At 37.8% G+C, this 21,104-nt stretch overlaps 1 protein-coding gene across 8 annotated transcripts in view; it reads right to left on the minus strand.

Moving 5' to 3' along the window:
* Positions 1-363: 363 nt before the first annotated feature.
* The window catches only part of CSGALNACT2 (chondroitin sulfate N-acetylgalactosaminyltransferase 2), a 35,489-nt gene continuing 14,748 nt past the window's right edge, over positions 364-21,104 (minus strand). For all 8 annotated transcript variants that reach the window (XM_087824272.1, XM_087824273.1, XM_087824271.1 and 5 more), the window contains 7 exons: positions 16,277-17,212; positions 13,931-14,147; positions 12,502-12,603; positions 9,209-9,387; positions 7,520-7,614; positions 4,905-4,986; positions 364-2,948 (listed from right to left, as the gene is read on the minus strand). In XM_087824272.1, the coding sequence (XP_087680398.1) occupies positions 2,656-2,948; positions 4,905-4,986; positions 7,520-7,614; positions 9,209-9,387; positions 12,502-12,603; positions 13,931-14,147; positions 16,277-16,937 (1,629 nt within the window). In that variant the 5' untranslated portion in view covers positions 16,938-17,212 and the 3' untranslated portion in view covers positions 364-2,655. The remainder of the gene's footprint in view (positions 2,949-4,904; positions 4,987-7,519; positions 7,615-9,208; positions 9,388-12,501; positions 12,604-13,930; positions 14,148-16,276; positions 17,213-21,104) is intronic.

Genomic DNA, 21,104 nt, shown 5'->3' on the forward strand with positions numbered 1-21,104 from the left:
GGCAGCCAATTGATGTCCCTCTTTCACACTGATGTTTCCCTCTCTCTCTCTCTGTCCTTCCCTCCTTTCCACTCTCTCTAAAAATCAATGGAAAAAATATCCTCAAGTGAGGATTAACAAAAAAAGAAAAAGAGAAGAACAAATGAAAAGTTACCACAAAAAATCAGGATGGTGATTATTATGGAGTGAGACTGTGATTAAGAAGGGGCACACGGAAGGCCTTTCACTGGCAATGCTCTATGTCCTAATCTGGGTAGCTGGTGCCCTGGTGTTTGCTTTAGTATTTTTAGTTTTTTTGAATCCTTACCTGAGGATATTTTTTCCATTGCTTTTCAGAGAGAGTGGAAGGGAGAAAGAGAGAGAAACATCGATGTGAGAGAGACACATTGGTTGGTTGCCTCCCACTCGCGAGATTGAGCCTGCAACCAAGGTACATGCCCTTGGCCAGAATCGAACCTGGGACGCTTCAGTTCACAGGCTGACGTTCTAATCACGGAACCAAACCAGCCAGGATGCTTTAGTATTCTTTAAAGTACACAATTACATGTTATATACATTTCTGTACTTACGATGTTTTACAACATAAATAAATTAATTTATCACATTTTAATTTGATTTTTGGTAATAAAATACTTTATTGGTACCGTTTAATGTCAAAAACATAATAATGTTTCCATTGCTTAGCTTCCATCTTTAAATTAAAAGCTAAAGAAAAAACCAGAAGATAAAATCATTTGATTCTATCAAAAAAACAAGCTGAAACTTACCTTTGCAAATAATTAGGTTCCCTCACTTTTCAATGGTCTTCATAATAAATACTTGTATAAAAAGGAGACAAAAGCCTGAATAATTTTTCACAAGACATTTTACACATCATAAAAAAAACTCAAGCCTAAGTGCTACCCCAACTTAAAATTTTAAGAATTAGTAAAAGTTATTATAAAATTGAATTCATGTAGCACCAAGAAATTTGGAATTTATAATATTTCAGATGATATGATTTACTGAGCCAAAAAAGTAATGATTTTTCTTCTGTGATTTTTCAGAGGTTTATATACAAATAGAAAGAATACAACATAGGTCCCTTTCTAAAAGCCAAAGGTTAAAAAATCTATGCATGCCTTTCACCATAGCTCCAATTTCTGGATCTAGCAATTGACCCTATGGTAAAAGATCCACATGTGATAAATAACAGTATAGTCCTATCTGAATATAATTTCTTATTCATCTTGTCTCATTAATATAATTTATACTTCAAAACATCATTCTCTCTGCAAGTTATATATATCTCTAAAATATTCTGTAATTCAGATTTCCATTCATACCGCCTTCCCTCTCTTCCCCTTTTCTCAAATCAGTGTAATCTTATGGTATACCTCATTAAATTGCTTTTTTCTCTCTTCAATGAAACTGTCAACTCAAAGTATTACAATAATGCAAATACATATGTAGCATATATTAACATATTAGGAAAAAAAGCACAGTAAATACATATGGACCCATGCTAAATGAGACAAAACAAAACAAAAACATACAACAAGCACCATGCTATGCTCATCTATTCTGAACCACCCACCACAAAAGGCCCCACAGAGCCCAGGCTCATGTAACTGATGCTCCCAGACACCACTACTGTCCTGTACTCCAACACAAGCAATTGTCTGTTAAGGCGTTTCCATGTTGAGTTCAGTTAGTTCAAAACAGCTTACAGCAACTTTGATTTTTAATCCTGAACATGATGACAAAGTAATAACACTATATTTTTAATCAAGTCATAGATTTTCATCCAAGTATTTCCCACTACTACCCACTTGTTTAAAAACAGACACTGAGGGGACTAAGCAACATGAAGTTAAGGGGTTTTTACTTCTGTCTTCTCGTGATCGGTTGGGGATTTCAGGTGTGTCATGTAATTATCCTCTGCTTCACTAAAAAAGGATTCTTCAAGCAATGAAAAAGATCTTCATTTAAAAACCAAACAAGTGCCCTGGCCGGGTGGCCCAAGTGGTTGGAGCATCATCCCCTACACCAAAAGGTTGAGGGTTCAATTCCTGGTCAGGGCACATACCTAGGTTGTGGGTTGAATCCCCAGTCAGAGTGTGTACGGGAGGCAACCAGTTGATGTTTCTCTCACATAGATGTTTCTCTCTCTCCCCCTCCCCCCTTCTTCTCTTTCTAAAATCAATAAAAACTAAAAAACTAAAAACAAAGCAAGCTGACTCAGTGGTCGGCAGGTGAAGAACCCTTGTCCACATACTCCACCTGCTATGCTCCATCTCTGTGGGAATGGGATGCTCCTTACCTGCCATCGTCACAACACACTCCATCCCTTAGCCGAGATGCAACCAGGACACATCAGAATATGGGTGCAGATACAAACTAACTCAAAACTACTTTGGGACCAAACACCAAATTTCAAGTTATGAGTGATTCCATAGTGCAGTATTTTCACAAAACAGGCTTTGCATTGAAACAGTTGCTTTTTCTTCTCCTATGAAGTTAAACTGCTAAGGTAATGTCAGAGAGAGCACAGGAGATAAGCATGTCTTCTCTGAAAGAGGCACTGCATCTGGCACTGAAATTAAGGCTAATAAATAGTGCTGGTTTGTGGTTCAGCGCTGGTTTGAGTTTCAGACTAACGTGTTGATGGTGACGTTAACCGACAGCTTCGCTGTTTGTCCTGTATGCCTGTTTGCGGAGATGTGTCTCTATCTCTTCCCTGAAGACCAGCATTCCCATGTGTGAATGAGAGGCTTCATTCATGGCTTTGGACTGGATGCACATGCGGTACTGCTCGGGGGTCAACTCGTCAGCACAGCGTTTCTCATGCCACAGGTGGAAAAGACCAGGAACCGGAGTCCGAATCACAATCAAGTCACCATGTAAGTATTTTCGATAAAGATGAACATCTTCTCCACCCCAACCTTTAACTTCCATGTCAAATCCACCTGTAGGATCAAAATCAACACTGTAGGTAACTGCCTGGTAGCCAGAACACAGTCCAAGTGACAATGATTTAAACATTTCACTTCACGTGAGATGGCATGGTATAGCCCACAGACACCTCAGGTTGAGGACTGACGTCCTGGTTTGGAAGTTCAGTTACCAGATGACATCTAGAGCTCAAAGTCTGTTGTTGAGCATCAAAATGAAATTAAATATGCATTTGACACTGCTTTGTAAACTTCAAAGATCTACAGAAAGTCTTTAGAAAGTAAAGGAGAAGGAAATATAAATCACCCATAATCTTAACACTACTAACATTTTATTCAGTTTTTTTTCTATCTTTTGAGATGCAAGTTTTTCTGGGTCAAATAAAACTTACCAGAGAGGAAAATAGAAGAAATGGCTAAGCTGGAGATACAAATTTGAGAATGAGCACACAGATGATTTAAAGCCACAACGAATGGATTAAATGACTGGTTGGTTTATAAGGAAAGCAGAGTCTAGGTCTAAATGCTAAGAGATATCAACTTCTAGAGGTTAAATAGGCAGAGAAAGATAAGTCTGCAAAAGAGACTGAGAAATGGCCCCAGAGGAGGGAGAAAATTGTCTTGAATGTGCAGCTGCTCAGTTAAGAACATAAAAAGAACCAAGTAGACCTGGTAACAAATGTCACTTATAACCTCAAGTAAAATAATTATGATGGAATGATGGGGCAGAGGGCTAACTAAAGGGGGAATTAAAGTTGAGACTAGTTTGTGCTGAACAAAAAAACTTTTTTTTTTAAAACCTCACCTGAGGATATTTTTTTTCATTGCTTTTCAGAAAGAATGGAAGGGGGGGAGAGAGAATGAAACATCGATGTGAGAGAGACACACTGACTGGTTGCCTCCTGCACGTGCCTGGACCAGGGGCGGGGGAGCAAACCTGCAACTGAGGTATGTGCACTTGACCAGGAATTGAACCCGCGACCCTTTGGTGTGCGGGCTAGCACTCTAACCACTAAGAACACCGGTCAAGGGCACATACCTGGGTTGCGAGTTCGCTCACTCCCTGCGTCCTGGAGGGGCACCTGTGGGAAGCAGCCAGTGGATGTGTCTCTCTCACATCGATGTTTTTTTCTCTCTCTCTCTCCCTCCCTCCCTCTACTCTTTCTGAAAAGCAATGAAAAAAATATCCTCAGGTGAGGATTAACCAAAAAAAAAAAAAGAAAAAAAAGAAAAAAGAAAGATGGCATCTGCAGTGTGTAAGTGACTTAAGAACAGGGACCCTGTCAGCTGTCCCTTCAGTTCTCCTCCTGGAACCACAAAACCCATTCCTTCCTCACAGGATTCTCATCAGTTCTGCCTTCCTTCTGAGCCCAGGGTGAGTGGCTGCTAACAAGACTTTGTATGCTGACTTTTTAAGAGGGTGCCTGGATCTCTAGCAGACTTCTGTCTCTCCCTGCTGATTTTCACAGCCAGATGTTATATGGGTGCTTTTTTCACATAACATCTGGTGGACTGGGCTGGGGAACCCAGTGTGGGGTTGAGATCCCATGTTCCCAAAGGGGAACCTTTGCAGCTGTTTATCCCTCAGGAATCTCAGCCACCACCAATGGAATCAGGCCAACCCTTTTCATGTCTCCACCCTTCATGCCAATATCTATGGGGCCAACGCTCTAACCACTGAGTCAAACTGGCTAGGGCCACACAGATATTTTTGAAAACTAGTGTTTTGATTTTAAAGAAACAATAATATATTACACTTTTATTTTATCTTTATGACCTCATTTTTGCTATTCAAAGACAGTAATTATAAGCTCACATTGCCTTTCCTATCTCCAGACTCCTCTTTTCAGCTATTCTCAGACATTCATAATTTAATAGGAAAATACTCAAATCTGAGACCTTTTAGAAAATTGCCATAAGATAATACTGTAAATATATAAAGTCCTATCCTTAAATGTAAGGTATACTTACCAATGGTGAGGAAATCTGATCGATACTGACAAGTCATTCCAAAGCCAAAATCTCGCCAAAAGCCAGAATCCTTTTTGTGAACCTTAAGTTAGAGAAAGATAAATAAATTTAGTCCCTTAAGGACTAGAAAAAGTTTTAATCAACAGTAAAAAAAATTAATACTTTCCAAATAATTTTTCCTGTCATTTATATGACTGATAATAAAAACATGTATTTGTATTATTAAATCTTTATAAAACCAAAAAATATACAGGGTGGGGGAAAATCAGGTTTACAGTTGTTTGCATGGAAAATAATACATTAATAAATAATAATACAAGAATAAACTCTGTGTTTCCCATACTCACAGGTGTAAACCTACTCTTTCCCCACCCTGTATAATAATCCCCATAAGCAAGGATTCTGGCCACTTTCAATATATTTGAATTCAAGCCCTGTACAAGGTGCAAGCTCAGGTTACTAATAATCAGTGTGGTGCCTTGACCTCAGGGGCCTTACATTCAATCTAGGAGCACAATAGTTGTACATATTGTAATACACTGTGATCATTTCTACAGAGTGGACCTTATTTAGTGCCTACCCAGCACCCACTCCCCTACTCCTTTGATTGTGTAGAGTTTTGGCCCCATGCAACCCATGGGCTTCACGCAAGCTCCCAAGAGGTGACAAAGTCCCTGCCTCTTTCACGGCACTGGTTTTCCCCAAGTGTTTGGCTGGTCTTAGTTAACTGCTACTCACTTTTGTTACAAAAATTGTTCAAAACCCATGGCTGTTAGCTATGATTATAGGGGTCTATCTCCATTAATAGTGGGAGAGGGTCTGAACATGGTCTAGGGCACAACCTATCAACAGCAGCGCATCCTTGCATTCTGGGGCTCCCTAGCCTCCCTGCAACTCAATATTCCAGGACCTGCCCTACCTTTCTGGCTCCAGGGGCTATACATACTGCCTCGGCTACAGGTCAATCTCTGTGATGCCTGCTGCTTAGCATACCCCTGGAGAAGCAAGCATATATATTCCACTGTGTCCTCCTGAACATGCTCCAGATTGTTCTCTCCTCCATTAATCCTATATCCACTACTGCCACTTTACAGAAATTTCTCAAACTTTAGACTATTAATGGTAATTCTCTAATTTTCCAAAACTCATATGCCTTTTTCTTCTTAATTCATTTTTACAAAAGGTTTAGGATGTCAGATAAAGCAGATGTGGGTGCCTGATTTGCCATTTTGATCCCATTTGTATCAATATTCCTAAGTAATACTGGCCTACAGATAAGGTAGAGGGGTGTGTGTGTGTGTGTGTGTGTGTACATGTTTGCCAGGTACTGGCATGAAGATAATGCTGGTCTCATAAAATATATTCAGTAGATCATATGGCATTAATATTACCTGTTCTTTGAAAACTTGGCAAAACTCACTAGTAAAACATCGTGTCTATGCACCTACAGGTTACTTTTTGGATAACTGTTCTAACATTTTTAAGCAGCAATCTCAGTTTCCTCAGATTCTATCTCTTTTATTTATAAATACTAACAGCAGCTTTTAGAAAATACTAACATAAACTTAGCTCATATTAATGGTTTATAAATTCTCAAGTCTTTTATTTAGAGTTTTTAAAACATCATATAAAATTGATTTTTCTCAATGTTTTCTTATTATAAATTCCAATGTTATATTGTCCTTTTTACCTTGAATTTATCTACTTTATGATTAAAAAGTTTTTTTGCATGTAATGAATACCTTCCTATATTTGTCAAACTATTATTTTTGGTTCATTAATTTCTGCCTTTATCTTTTTTTCCTCTGAGTTATTCAAGTTTTTAACATCTTAAATTGTTTGCTTATTTGTTTCCATTTTTTTCTTAATGTTAACAATAAAAAATTAGACTAAATGCAATATAGTATCCTGGACTGTATCCTAGAACAGAAAAGGGACATTAGTAGAAAAACTGGTGAAACCCTAATAAATTCCATAGTGTAGTTAGCAGTAACTTACCAATATTAATTTCTTAATTTTGACAAATGTACCACGGTTACATAAAATGTTAAAATTAGGGGAAACTGGATGAAGTCTAGGAACGCTTTATACTGTCTTTCCACCTTTTCTGTAAATCTGAATAATTCTAACATAGTAAGTTATTTAAAATTAAAAATAACTTATGTAAGTATAACTGCTATGTTGATGTAAGTATAAGTTCTGACATGTGACATTCCCATGCAATGGCCTTCTAAGTAATTTCCTATAGTATGTCATTCCTTCTTAGTTATCTAGTAGTTTTAATTTCTAGTTAATGAAGTTTTTAAAACTAAAATTTATTTTCAGTATTACTATAAATATGTTGGCAGAAATAACTGTACAATTTTCATATTCTGAAACATGAAGTTTTCTCTGTGGCCTAAACTTTTCTTTTTTCCTCCAGAATGACAAAATTCTAAAACAATAAATGTGAAAGTGTTTTATGGGGGTCTGGGGGGGAGTAAAGAGAGACTCTGAAAATGTGTTTATAGTAACTACAGGGATTTTTTTGAAATTCTGTTTTCTACCTGTGAAACAAATACAAAGGAACCTAGAAAGGATCTTTGTGGCCCTTCATAATACATCGAGAGTCTTACCAGCTGCTGCTCCACAGGAGGGGGTACATTCTGACTGGCATACACAATGGCAGGGTTGTAAAGACTGAACACCACAGGGTAAAACACCTTCTTACCTATAAATTAAAATATATGTTTATATCACACAGAGAAGTCATAAAATGAAGGACTGGTCTGTATTACAAGACCTACTATTTTGTTAGTCTTCCTTTGATCCCATATAACGATTTTATTGTATCGATATTGTATTTTATCAATATTCAGGCTACTGAACATGCTACTGATTTGATAAACATGATGATGATTTTATAAACAGTAGGCCAGGCCATAGAACTACAGACTTGAAAAGCAACAGAGAAAAAAACAGACTAAAGGGTGCTCCATACATTTATTCCCTTGAATTTAGGGAGATACGCAAAGGTATTGTCTCAGTTATTCATTAGGTGAGCCATTTATTACTCATTATTTCATCTAATTAGCAAGAATAGATACAGGTTAACCTTGGCAATCACCAAGAAACTGAGAGACTTACGTTAAATCCACCTTTCAAAATGAACCATAGAAATAGTAAATACAAAGAGTACTGTAAATAGATATACAGAGAATTAAAACATAGAACTGCAGATAGATTTGAACAAGATTTGAAAAAGTTGGAAAGATAAGAATAAAAAATACCTGATGTAATAGCCCTTGCAGAAAGCCTTGTCATTATCATTCAACTTGACAGAACTGAAGGGACCTTAAAGGCCAACTAGCCCACCTCCCTCAACAGGGAACCCCTTGCTAAGACTGGCCTCAATAACATATGATAATGTAAAGTGCTCAGTAATTGTCAAGGATCCTGTAAGTAAGGCAGTAGCCTTTTAATTACAAGATTTCTAGCAGATGCTCATCTCACCTTCCTCAAAACCCACTTAGGGATGAGGAGCTCAGTTTCCCAGAGGCAAATCTATTTCTGGATATAAAAATATTTCTTTCACATTGAGCAAATATCTCCTTCAACTTCTACATTTTGAACTTCATGCTGTCTGGTGTAACAGAAGTAAACCTAACCCTTACTTACTCACCAGACTCTGAGCGAGTTCCTGAGAATTATCCCACCAAACTAATTAATAAGGTAGTAATAATTTGCAGGATATAAATAGTTCTACATTTAAAAAACCACTATGAGATTTTTTAAAATATAGAAAACCTTTTCATTTAAAGATTTAAATCACATTTAAAAGATTAAAAAACATTTAAAATAGATTTGATTTATAAGAATGTCATTTGCTCATACATTTTCAAAAAATATCTATAACGTAAAGCAAAATATAGTAAATCATCCCAAATGCATAGTCTGGAGACCAAGCACTATCTGTATGGAGACGTCTGCATGTGTGAATGCCTGAGGTAAAGTACTTCTGACACTCACGTATCCACACAGTAGGTGTGGCTCCTTTTCTGATAGGTGCTGCTTCCTCCTTGTTAATTTCAAGACTTTTTATTTCTTTGCATTTGTTTATTTGCATTCAAAGGCAGACATTAGAATTTGGCCATAAGAGAACAGGGGTATGAACTTCAGAGGGACAAATTTTCACTTTTTGACTTAATATTCCAGTTAAATTATGCCTAATATAACTTTAATGAAACATAATTAATGATTCAAAATATGGGACATGCTAACATTGCTCTAAATCCTACACTCAGCTCATCTAACATTTTACGCACCTGGCTCAGCATTTAAGCGGCAGCTGTGAAGGAATTCGGCTGAGAAGTAGATGTCAACGTCACAGAAGAACATCAAGACCTCGCCCTTGTCCCAAGCTTGGGCGCCCACATTCAGTCCTCGCCCACGGTTGAATTCTTCATTCAGTGGGACCAGGGTGTAATTGTGAAAATTAGACTCACTATGGGGAAGCACATATAACAAACAATAAGTCGCACTTACAGCGTAACAACTCCCTCCTTCATTACAACTTACAAATAGGTTTTACACTTCAGATAATATTGTGTTGGTTCTGCATTCCTGCAGGGAAAGGAAATCATCAGCTTCATGTGTATAATCATCATCAGGGACATGTATTCACTAAATGCCCACATGTGAGGCAGCATGATGGGGGCATGAAGTTTATAAATGTTGAGGGGCCCCTGCCCTTCTGAATCTTAAAAACCTATTGCAGAAGATAAGAAATGTACACATTGGAAAACAGCCATAATGTCTGGTAACAACACATTCCACATGAATGAGACACACACAGGTGCTCTTCTACGGAGTTCTTCAGATCTTTGCTCAAATGTCCTCCTAGAGAGGCAACCCTCATACGATACACGAAGTAGCTCCAACCTCCTCTCTTTCATTTCTATCCCCTTGCCCAGCTTTGCTTTTCTCAGTCCCACCAGACATGTTTGAGTGTCTCCCCCACTGGAATGTAAGCTCCATGGGAGCAGGGATTCTGTTTTGTTCATTACTATGGACACGGTGTTACTCATAGAGTAGGAGTTCAGCAAATATTTGCTGAACAAATGAATTAACAGCAGTTCTGAGAAACAAAGACTGCTTCTGTCTGGAGTAGTCAGTGAAGATGTAAGAATTGGAATTTAAGTTGTGCCTTGGTTAAAATCCTGAATTCAGTGGCAAGTGTAAAGGTTGTTCCAATTAATTATTTTCAAAGGCAATGAGGTAAGAACATATAAAGCATTTTAAAGAACAGGGATCAGACAAATCAAATTGGCAAAGAGGGATCCTAGAATGAGAACACTGAGAGGAAATCAGAAAGGGTCAGACTGAGGAGTACTTTTCATGAGAAGTTAAAGATCTTGGTCAGTGTCCTAAAGGCAAGGAAGAGTCAGGGCTTTTCCATCAGGGCGCTGGTTCTCGTTGTGAAGTCCCTGAACGCAAAGCATCAGCTTCCCCTGCACACATGTTAGAAATGCAAATTCTCGGGTCCCACCCCAGACTTCTGGATCAGATGCTAGGGGTGGAGCTGAGTGTCTGCGCCTTAATAAGCCCTCCAGGTGACTGATACTAAAGTTGGAGAACTACTGTACTAGAGTATAGTAGAATAGAAAAAGGAACCTTTCAGAAAGATTACTCTTACAATACTATAGACTGGGAAATGAAGAGATGGAAGCCAAGGCTCAGCGTATGGAGTGGACTCCAAGTGCTCTGAGTGCCCATGCTCCCCTTCTTATGGGATATAAATCTCCCCCTTCTTTTGGGGAAACTGCTGATCACCACCTCACACTCCTAGCAGCATGAGAGGAACTAATCATTGAGCACCCCATCCAAAGCAACTTCCTAGGAGTGGGGACCAGACTCAAGCTGGGCTAATGACAATACCCCCACCTCGCCATAGTGATTGGCTCAAGAGTGGGCAATAGTTCCTCCCTGGGATTTTCTCAGCTGGATGTGGGAAAAGGCTCTTTCCTATCTGACCACAAAGCTGAGGAGTGAGCCCAGAGCAGCCAACAGCCATATACCTCACATATGGAAGAAGACAATCTGCAAGAGGAGAATGAAGTCAAGATGCAAAGAAAAGCAGACAAGAGGACAAGAGCACTTGGACAGTGTTCCAGGCTCTGGTCCCCGCCCCTAAGACATCAAAGTGGATTTGGTTTTCTCCTCCAAATTGGTTGTAATGACCCCTTTAGTTTTGCGAGTTATCCAAGGTTCTTTAATAACACTCATTTTCCTTAAGTACGCTCAAAACAGGCTTCCATCATTTACCACGGAGGAGTCTTGATTAATGTAAGGGCGGCTTCAGGAATGCCAATGTGAGTGCTTGGCACTTAGCAGGCGACCTGAAAATGGTAAGGAGGGAAGAGAAGAGGGAAAAAATGAAGGGGGAGGGAACGGCCTAGGAGAGATCCTGGGCAGTAAGCAGGAACTGACTAATCAGAGGTAGAGAATGACTGAAAGGTGCTGACTCACAGACATCAAGAGCAGAGCATCAGGGGAATGGTCTTAGTCTGAACTGAAAGAGGGCCACCAGGAGGAGAAGACAATGTTTGTTTCTTACACGTCAATGCTGTGAGAGAGCCCTTAGAAGCAGGGACAACAATTCCCTCTTCCATGCCCAGTACTATTCCTACCACCCCAGTTAGGCTCCCAAGCAGGGTACCTAGAACACAGCTGGTGGGAGCCAATGAACGCTAGTGGAATGACTGAAGAAGAATGGCCAGCCAAGTCCGGACCCTTAGGGAACGTCCACACTAGCAGAAAGGCGAGAAGCAAGCAAAGGATACAGAACTGGGTGGTGAGAAAAGAAAATCAACGTATCTTACACATAACATATTTACATTTACAAGTATCAGAGGAACGGTTCAAGAAGGATGTACTTGTCAAGTGTCAAATGCAAAAAAGTGATAGTAGAGGATGGCAGGGAAAAAGCTGAATGTGGCAAATAGGCCCTTAGAGATGAAAAAGCTGAGAAGCTACGGAATTAGTAACAGACTTTTAAGGAATTACTAACTCACTCATTCAAACCTCTGAGCACCTACTATGTGCCAGGTACTATATGAATTGTTTGGTTAGAGAACTACTGTCTTGTGAGGTTTAGCTATGAAAGGACAGAAACCTATAAGTACCTACTGGATATTGTAGAGTCCGGTGGAAGTGTCTTAAGGATAAGGGGAGACCTTACAGGGTGAGAAGAAGGGACTTGGGGAAATGAAAAGATAGGTGACAAGAGACAAGTTCAAGAGATGATATCAAAGTGAAGGGACTAGATTTAGAAAAAGGGAAATAGTTTAACAGGAGGAAATAAAGAAGTAATAAATGGAGGTAAACATACAGAAAATGAGCAGGCTGTGGAGTTAGAGCACCCTGATCATGCCAGGCTGTCTGCTAGGAGGTTAAGTAAAGATGTCATTTAGAGTCGCATGAGTGAGCCTAGTGGTGAAATGAGGAACTTATCAGTACACTCACATGCTCAGCCAACTTTTAAACATAGCTATTCCAAATTAACTCATTAGATAGCTGAGATTCTCACTCTTCTAATGGTAACGTATCAAGGACCCACCTTGTGACAGACTCTAGGATGGATTTGACTTTAGACAGTCCTTCTTTACCAAAATACACCACTGTGAGATGAATCCTCTTGTCCTGATGAATACATACATCCCTAACAGAATTGAAAAATAAAGTTCATTCAAGAAAACATACGAGGCTCTACTCATTCCAAAAGCAATCACATGAAGTTTTAAAAAGAAAATGAACGAGGTATTACTAATTTAAAACAAAATCACATAAGTTTTAAGTAAATATAAAAGTGGCAATATTGTTGATTAAAGGCATCATAGGGAATGAATAACAACGTATATGTCTAATCCTTGGAGAGCCATGGAAACAGTCTAACAGTGTTGCCAAATTTCAAAACATTTTGGGAACTTTGCTTTGGTATTGCTTTCAGAAGCAAAATACAAGCTACTCAAAGAAATAAGGCCAATTAATTCAGAACCAAATAAATAAATATTCATCTTCTGATTTGAGAATTACTTTGTCTTCAAACCGGCTAGTACCAGAAATTACACCTATCATTGAGGAATAAATATTTGCCATGAATAAGGTTATTTAGTGTAAGAATAATGTAGCATCTGAAGGCAATTCCAAGAAAGGCAATAAAAAATGATTTAGGAAATCAGACCTCAAGTGAGCTATTTCAAACATGCAAAACTCATTTGGAAGCATGACTTCTAGATATTCTGCTACAGAAGAGTGTTAACTAACTTTTAAATCCAACAATTTCAATACAAGAAAAAAGACAGGTTACAAACATCAAACTAGCATATTAAAGTATTTAAAACATGGCAATTTTTAAAACAAAAAAGCAAAACTCTCCTCAAATAGTTATTCTAATATGTAGTTGTTTTCTTTAACACTTCAGCATTTTAAAATATCCAAATTTAATGGCAAAAAAATTCTTTTAAAAATTGTTAGTCTCTGCTTTCCAAGATGGAATAACTTTCTGCCATTTTTAGTTAAATGTTTGTATTTCTAAAATTTAGTTCAACTTTAAAATTCAAATTGCTCTTAAGGGAATTTTCTGGGGAGATAGCAATGTTCTATATCTTGATTAGGGAGGTAGCTACAAGAGTGTACATGTCAAAAGTCATGAAACCCATATTCCTAAAATATGTGGATTTTATTGTATGTAAATTATGCCTCAATAGTTATTTTAAAAAATTCAACTTGTCCTAACATGAATTCACACACATTTATAAAGGTCATCAAGTTTAGTTGTCACCCTCAATTTACTTCATAGTTCAAATAGTGAAAAACACAGTAAGTTTTAAGAAATAAGAGAATATCAAAAAGTAAAGTTCCCTATAGCCTATAAAATTATCCTGCAATTTTAAGTAATCATACTCAGTGAAGATAAATGAGTAAATGTGCACGAAGTGAATTTTTTTCAGGCATGCTTAGCCAAATCATTAAGCACTGAGAGTTACCTGAAGTTCTGCATGAACTGCACAAATGCTTCAGTTCTTTCAGCAAGTGGTACGATTATATTAATAATTGATCTAGTAATGTCAATCATCTCGCTCTTCACTTTCATGAGAGGTCCAAAAGGGCGGAACAGGGTCACATGTCTGTATTCCATAAGGTCTGCTTTCTTAAAAAAGAGTTCATACTGGGTGCCCTTATCTCTCTCGGTGCGGTAATAACCTGAGGAAAGAGTTAGGGACAAGGATGTCTCCATGTCAAAGTTTATAAATTCAATGTGAACACTGATTTTACTCAAAGATCAAAGCATAAAACCAGATCTGTAGGGTTTTTATCTGTTTGTGAAAATATTTATCCCAACTATTTATCCCCACAACTATTTCTTTATAAAAGAAATTTAAAAAAAGTTCACTGCTCTGCTGTATTATGATTCAATCCATACCATGCGCTTCAAATGACATTTATTCCTTTTTACATATGATTTTTTAAATAGTAGAGCCTATTAACACAGTAACCATCCTATGAAAATAAAGAAATTACTTCTGGCAATATTAAAATCTAGACCTGAAAGTCAAAACTTTTATTGCTTGGTTCAGCTCAACAAAAATGAATTGAATGCCTCTGTGTCAATCACTGGTGGTATAAAGAGGGCTACAGGTCTTCTTTGAGTAAGGGTCAGTTTAATGAGGGAGACAGCGCAATAAGAAATGATAATATAGTGATACACACGTGTGCACACATACACACATACACTGAATACAGTGAAGTCAGACAAAGAAAAATTAGCAGAGATTTAAACATGGTGACTTGGATGCCTCAGGGTGAAGACCAGGGAAGCTACTGGGCTGATTTTAAGTGTGACATAGAGAAGAAAGGTTAGACTCACAGATGTGTAAGTCACTGTCAATATCTCAGAATAAATGGAGAATGAGACAGACCTGGTCCCACTCCTCCTGAGGCTGACAGACAAGCGAGAATTACAAATCAGGAAATGAGCAATCCTGTATCACAAGAACTATGAGGGGACACAGACGGGCTACAAGAGCACACAGGCAGTACTGTTATCTTAGACTTGCAGGTTGGAGATGATCTTCTAGAAGTGTCATCTAAGCTGAAGTCTGGAAAGAGGAATAGGAGTTGCTCAGTTGTAATTATTTTTTGGTGAGGGGAGTAGCATAGTGGAGAAAAAATGAGGGACAAGATATGTTCTATGCAGAGAAAAATCTTGTAAGTGGCAGAATCCAAGGAGAGTTATAAGCAGAATATAAAACGGGCATCAGTTCCTTTCTTTTCAGGCAAATGTGAAGACATTTTACATGTTATGTAGTTATTTTACTTCCTCAGCAGCTTTCAATTCTGCTATAAGCTACAAACATAGAGTGAAAAGAAAAAAGCTGAGCTTGCAGGAAAATTAGAAGAGTTTTGAGAGGAACAACCCTTGAAAATGGCAGGAAGTGACAGCAGAAAAAAGAGGTGGCTACAGGGAACAGACAGTTCAAATGCCAGAAAAGCACAATGCTCTCTCTGATGGCCTCCAAAGTCCCCAAGGTATTGCTTTACAGTATAGCAAGTGACATCCATGATGATTCAGGGTCAAAAACACTACACATGGTATACTGTTTAGAGTCAAGCAAAGAGAACTTTTAAGAAAGATTTATATCTAAAGTGGTTTTAAGCCTGCAATTAAATATCCAGCAGAGGACATTAGGATAGAGATGGGTGGGGATCTGTAATTATTCCTGTTTATATTAATCAACAAATATCTCTAATTCATAGTAGTGTTTCTCAACTTTTGAGTCATGTCCTATCTTGATATATAAAAATCCCATGCCCCTTTTGCATCTGTATTAGGAAAATACTTTTCCAAATGCCAAATATGTGTTTTAAAACTATGTATGCCCCTTGATGTTCTCACGTGTGCTTTTCTCCTCCCTCCAAAACAGAGAATAACCACTAATCTACATGCTTAGTTTCCATTACTTTATCAAATGGTTTTAAAACCTTGAGCCTTAGTTCATACATTTTTTAAAAACATAAGAAAGGAACAATAAGACCAGATAAGAGAGGAATGCAAATACCTACACACGTAAATACAGAAACAGCCCTAGGAGCTTTCAACTTGGGTAGCAGTCTTCCATATAAGCTTAGATTTATTCTATTTTCCTGGTTCTCATTCTCTACTTTATTACAGTCACATGATAACTTTTTTCAAAAAGCCACTTCAAACTCTTGGTGGAATGAAGTGGGTAAACACTTAATGTTGTAGCACTGTGGAAAATGACTTGCCGGCATACAACAGCAGCATTTTGCCATATTAACATAACTACGGACCAATACATTTTTCACATTACCTTCTATGAAGTCATTTTCATTAAACATCAGTTTCTCTCCAAGGGGACCATCCTCATCTTCCTGTTCATCATCTTCATCAGGATTATTAATGACCTCCAAGCCAGCTTCAATAACTTCTACCAATTCATCTCGCTTATCTTTTCTAACTGGCTTTTCCTCAGGATGGCGAGTGAGACCCATTTCCAATTGGAATACCTTCATTAAGGTAAAACTTTCAAAGGGAATGACCCCATACTCACTAGGTAGTCTGGCTCCTATGCTAACTTCAGCTTTGTCAATCTGGGAATGAAGAAACTCTAACAGATCACTAGGTGCTTGTTCTTTGTGGCCTTGGTAACCTATGCTATTAGCCCCAACATTCTTTCTCTCTTGTAATGATCTCATCTTCTCACTCATTTCTTGTAATTCTTGTTTCAGTTGGGCAATTTGGCGTTTCAGACTGGTTGCCCTGGTTTGATAATGTTCTTCTTGCTCCTGCAGTAGGGCCTGATAATACTCTTTACCATAATTTTCTCCAATGACTCCAGGAAGAGATGCGTTTCCATCCGTCTGGGGGGCACATTCCAGAAGATATAAAAACAGTACCAAACTGCAGAGTAAAGCAAGACCCAACAGCAGCCAGTGGGTCCGGGTCTGAAGAATGAATCCTCTTCTAGGCATTCTTATTAATGTGGCTTTGCCCAATGAGGTAAGTTCTTTGATAGTTCATGCCTTTAGTAAAAGGTTATCCAAAAATTAAAAACCAAATCAGGATTTCCATAAAAGGTACCAAAATGAATTTTTTTGTAGCTTAAAAAATTTCTTCCTTCAGCAGTTAAGACTACTTGCAGAAATGAGAAATTATGCATGCTTCCTGTATTGTTACCATGATATCCAGAATGAAGAAATCTGATCTACAGAATCAGATAAAATTCCATTATATGGTGGTGACCTTTCTGAAAGAAACAGATCAGAATCAATCAGAATTTTGTTTCCTTAAGTACATCAACTGTTGGCAGCCTCAGTAAACTTATGTGACCACTATATCTTGAGCACCATGAGAGGTGCTAATACAATTCAAAATATTCAGTAAGTTGAGGAAGAAATTATTAAGAAAAATATTACAAAGCACTAAAATATGACACATAATACTCCTAAGCCAGTATGTATACACATCCATAATCTCCTGAATGAATTAAACATTAAAATTATGTTTAGCATAGTTTGTGTTATATAGATTTTACTATTCTCTAATCATTTGGAAATTATATTGCTTATAGCTCTGTATTAACATAATATTTCAATCAACACACCATTTCCCTCCTATTGCATATTACAATTTTGGAATTGAGTTTCTATCAATTGTTTTTGTTATATTAATAATAGCTTACTAGAGAAATGTATGTTCTTCCAGTTTATTCAATTCAAGAATTTTACTGCATTAATTTTTATGGCTCAAGTCAGTCAATCTAAGAGCTTTAAAATTAAGTGGAGGGAAAACAATTTCAAAAGGTCACAGACATCTGGAAAACACATTAGGAAACATTTTTACATCCAAAATCCTCCAGTAGATTATTTGAGCATTAGATCACATAATTCTTTCAGAACTCCTACACGTCTGGAAAGGCTTAGAGTCTATATAAAGGAAAAACATGAACATTTTAATATGATTTTTACAAGGGAAAAAATTAAAAACCTTTTATAAATTCACAAAATTACACGGTACTATTCATACCACAACCAGTTGTGTGAGTTCTCCCATGTTTCTTTCTAAATTAAGGATTCTTAACTGTAGAAATAGAGATGGTTAAACTTAGCAGTCAGGAGACAGGGGAGGCCTCTGCCCCAGAGAGAATTTCCATTCTAATGAAGTGTTTGTCAAGAAGGATATGTAATAGTACAGTAGGCTTTTAACAGATGGTCTCTGCCAATGCAGCAGAACCTGTGGAAGAGGATTACCAGGGAAAATGAGTCCTAGTCATTTTCTTACTGATTAGGAAAGTCTGGATACCTTCTGTGAAAAATGCTACACAGAACATATTTGTGTGGAACATATCTGTATAAAATGTAGGATAGATTCAAACTTCTTATGGCTAGTAAACCACAAACCTTAGTCATTTATTACTTTAGTTAGCCAAATGATAACCAAGTATCTTGAAAAATTTAATTCACCACTGAAAGAGCAGTGTATATCACATAAAGTTTTATGTTACAATTATATACATATGTATATTTATGAGATCTTCACATAAAATGTATTTATAAATGGGCTGAGTTTTACTATGACAGCATCTGTTTCACAGATTGTAAATCTTGTTGTATGTAAATGACGTAGAAAAAAGATAGAAAAAAAATTCGGTATTAAGAAATTATCTAGGGAGCACATGAGATCTTACATCCTGGCACATGCTGTGAGTTTGGATCAAATGAACTCTCATAAAAATTCTCTACAGGTCTGGACATTTCTTACATTGACATTTACTTGGCACAGTGTGACAGGATTCTGAAGAAGCCCACCCAGGGCCAACCTGTGGCCCTAGACCCGGTACTAGGTAAAGCAAGGGCGCCTTGTGTCCCACAGGCTCCCCGCTTTGTAGCAAGTGAACCTGGGTGAATCCTGGGCCTCCTTGCTTTAAGTAGCAGGCCATGACTTTATGTGAGTTGTTTTTAGAAAATCCTTGAGGTGGATAATGGTTGAGATAACCTAGGGAAAGGGAAAAAAGTGGGTTGCCGCTTTTAATTTCAGCTTTTTAATTGGATTGCTTACTGAGTCTGAACAAAATCTCTGCTAATTAAATACAAGGCTGGGCTCTCTTTAACTCCAAAAGAGAAAGGACACTTGCCTTCCCAACCCAACAACAGTTGTTTCAGACCCCTGAATTGAGAGTGGCGGAGATGGGAGCCAGAAGTTGTCCAGTGAGGTGGTACAGCTAATCCCAGAGAAGCATGCCGGAGCCCCAGGAGGACAGAGCACCCTGGAATGGGTTTGCCTGGAGAGAGGGACCTGAAAGAGGTGCTGTGCCTTGGAGAGCACTTCAATTCTTGCTGCATTCAGTATGTTCCTGCTGGCCCCTGTTTGGGTATTATTAGGTGAGGAAGAATCTTTGTGTGGTTTCCAGAGACAAAATTTCCTCTAGGGTATAAAGCAGTCCTATAAAGATATCCACTACAATTAGCTCATCTGGAGACATGCATGTAAGGGTTGGTTTTCCCTAGAACTTGGTTCACACTCTACAGATCTCAAAATTAGCATGGGAAAGCATGCTGCCCAGGCCAACAAGGCCCACCACAGCCAGCCTCCCATTTATAACTAAGATGACCAAAAGGAAAATCCTTTGATACATTTAAAATATTTTTTGCATGTACAAATAGAAAAAGCTGGCTATAAAAGTAGGCAGAATGAAAGAAAATCATATTTAATTGGTCTCTTGAAGCTTCAAAAAGAAGATTTAGATAAATGGATTACCTATGATGTTGTTTAGGTATCAACCCAATTTTTTGTGGTATTAAAAACAGCTGTCATTTTGAAAGAGGGAAGGTCATTTGGAACTTGACTTTTCAAGCACAGATATGAATTGTAAATGCTTCCTAAACAGAATTTAGATCCAACTGTTCTCTCTTTGTCCCTGTCTGTATGTGTCTATATATATGTATGTTGTAAATGTGAGATAATTTTCTACCTTGGGATAGTATTGTTAAAATTAATTTAAAGTCAAGGACTTGCAAGAATTGGGTATTCTAAAATTCTCAGAAATATAGAAACTCAAATGCTTTTCAAGTACACATGTTCTAAGATTAATCCTTAGTAAATAAAAGCTTGCTTAAGTTTGTTGCTTTAAGTAAAACAGTCATGTCTTTACTTTGCCTGGGTTTTACAAAAATAAGTCATTGTTAATAACTGACTTTCATATCTATGAAAAATGTTTCCAGAGATTATAAAATATCAGCTAAAGAATGCTTTCCATTTGAAATTGAGGTTTTAAGGGTTAAAATCTCAATATATGAAGAAATAACATTGCAGTGTTCTAGAAGGGCCCCTGGAACATGTCAAAAGACTTGTCTTTTGTGTTAAATTGCATGGGAATATCAGAGGTAAAAATATGAAGAGTTAGGGCTATGGAAAACCCAACATGGTTGCTTGGTTCTTTTCTGCTCCCTGGCCCCCCATTTTCCAGTTTTTGCTTTCCTTCATGCATCACAGTGCATTTAAGCTGATCTGCAATGAAGAAGCTTATGAGAAGACATTACTGAAAGGAGACAACTTACACTATTGCCAAGGTTTGATAGAGTCCGTTCAAGACAATGCCTAGTTGGTAACTGCATCCCTTTCACAGTGAACTCCCAGGAGACAAAGGCTTTAGATTTTGATTACTGGAAAGAGCATCAAATAAAAGACACTCTCCAACTTTATTGGAAGGGACTTTATTAGGCACCTAACCACAAATGGACATCTACCCCATCTCTGATACTTGTCTCCACCTAGAATGGTCATCAAAGCCCTCTAGGGTGAGAAGCTGCCGACACCAGAAGTAGTCAGCTCTCCCAAGACAAGACCTATATACCTATGGATTGATACTGAACTCAGAATCTATTTTGTTTGGCTGTCATAATAATAGTTATTTGTTCTTAGGGTTTTTCTATATAGTCCAACTGTTTATGATTACTGAACATGTATAAGATAACTGTTAATGCTCTTCATGGCTTATGTAACTGTTATACTAGATGCCAAATACAGAAAAATGAGACAGAAGGCAAAGTTTGGATCATGACAATTCACAGGACAGAAATGATCCAGAGTGGTTTTTGTGCAATGAAGGCCGTAAGACCTGACTGTCTTCCATTTACCTG

This window comes from Miniopterus natalensis, chromosome 14, assembly GCF_054644295.1.
Source record: "Miniopterus natalensis isolate mMinNat1 chromosome 14, mMinNat1.hap1, whole genome shotgun sequence".
Taxonomy (NCBI): Eukaryota; Metazoa; Chordata; class Mammalia; order Chiroptera; family Miniopteridae; genus Miniopterus; species Miniopterus natalensis.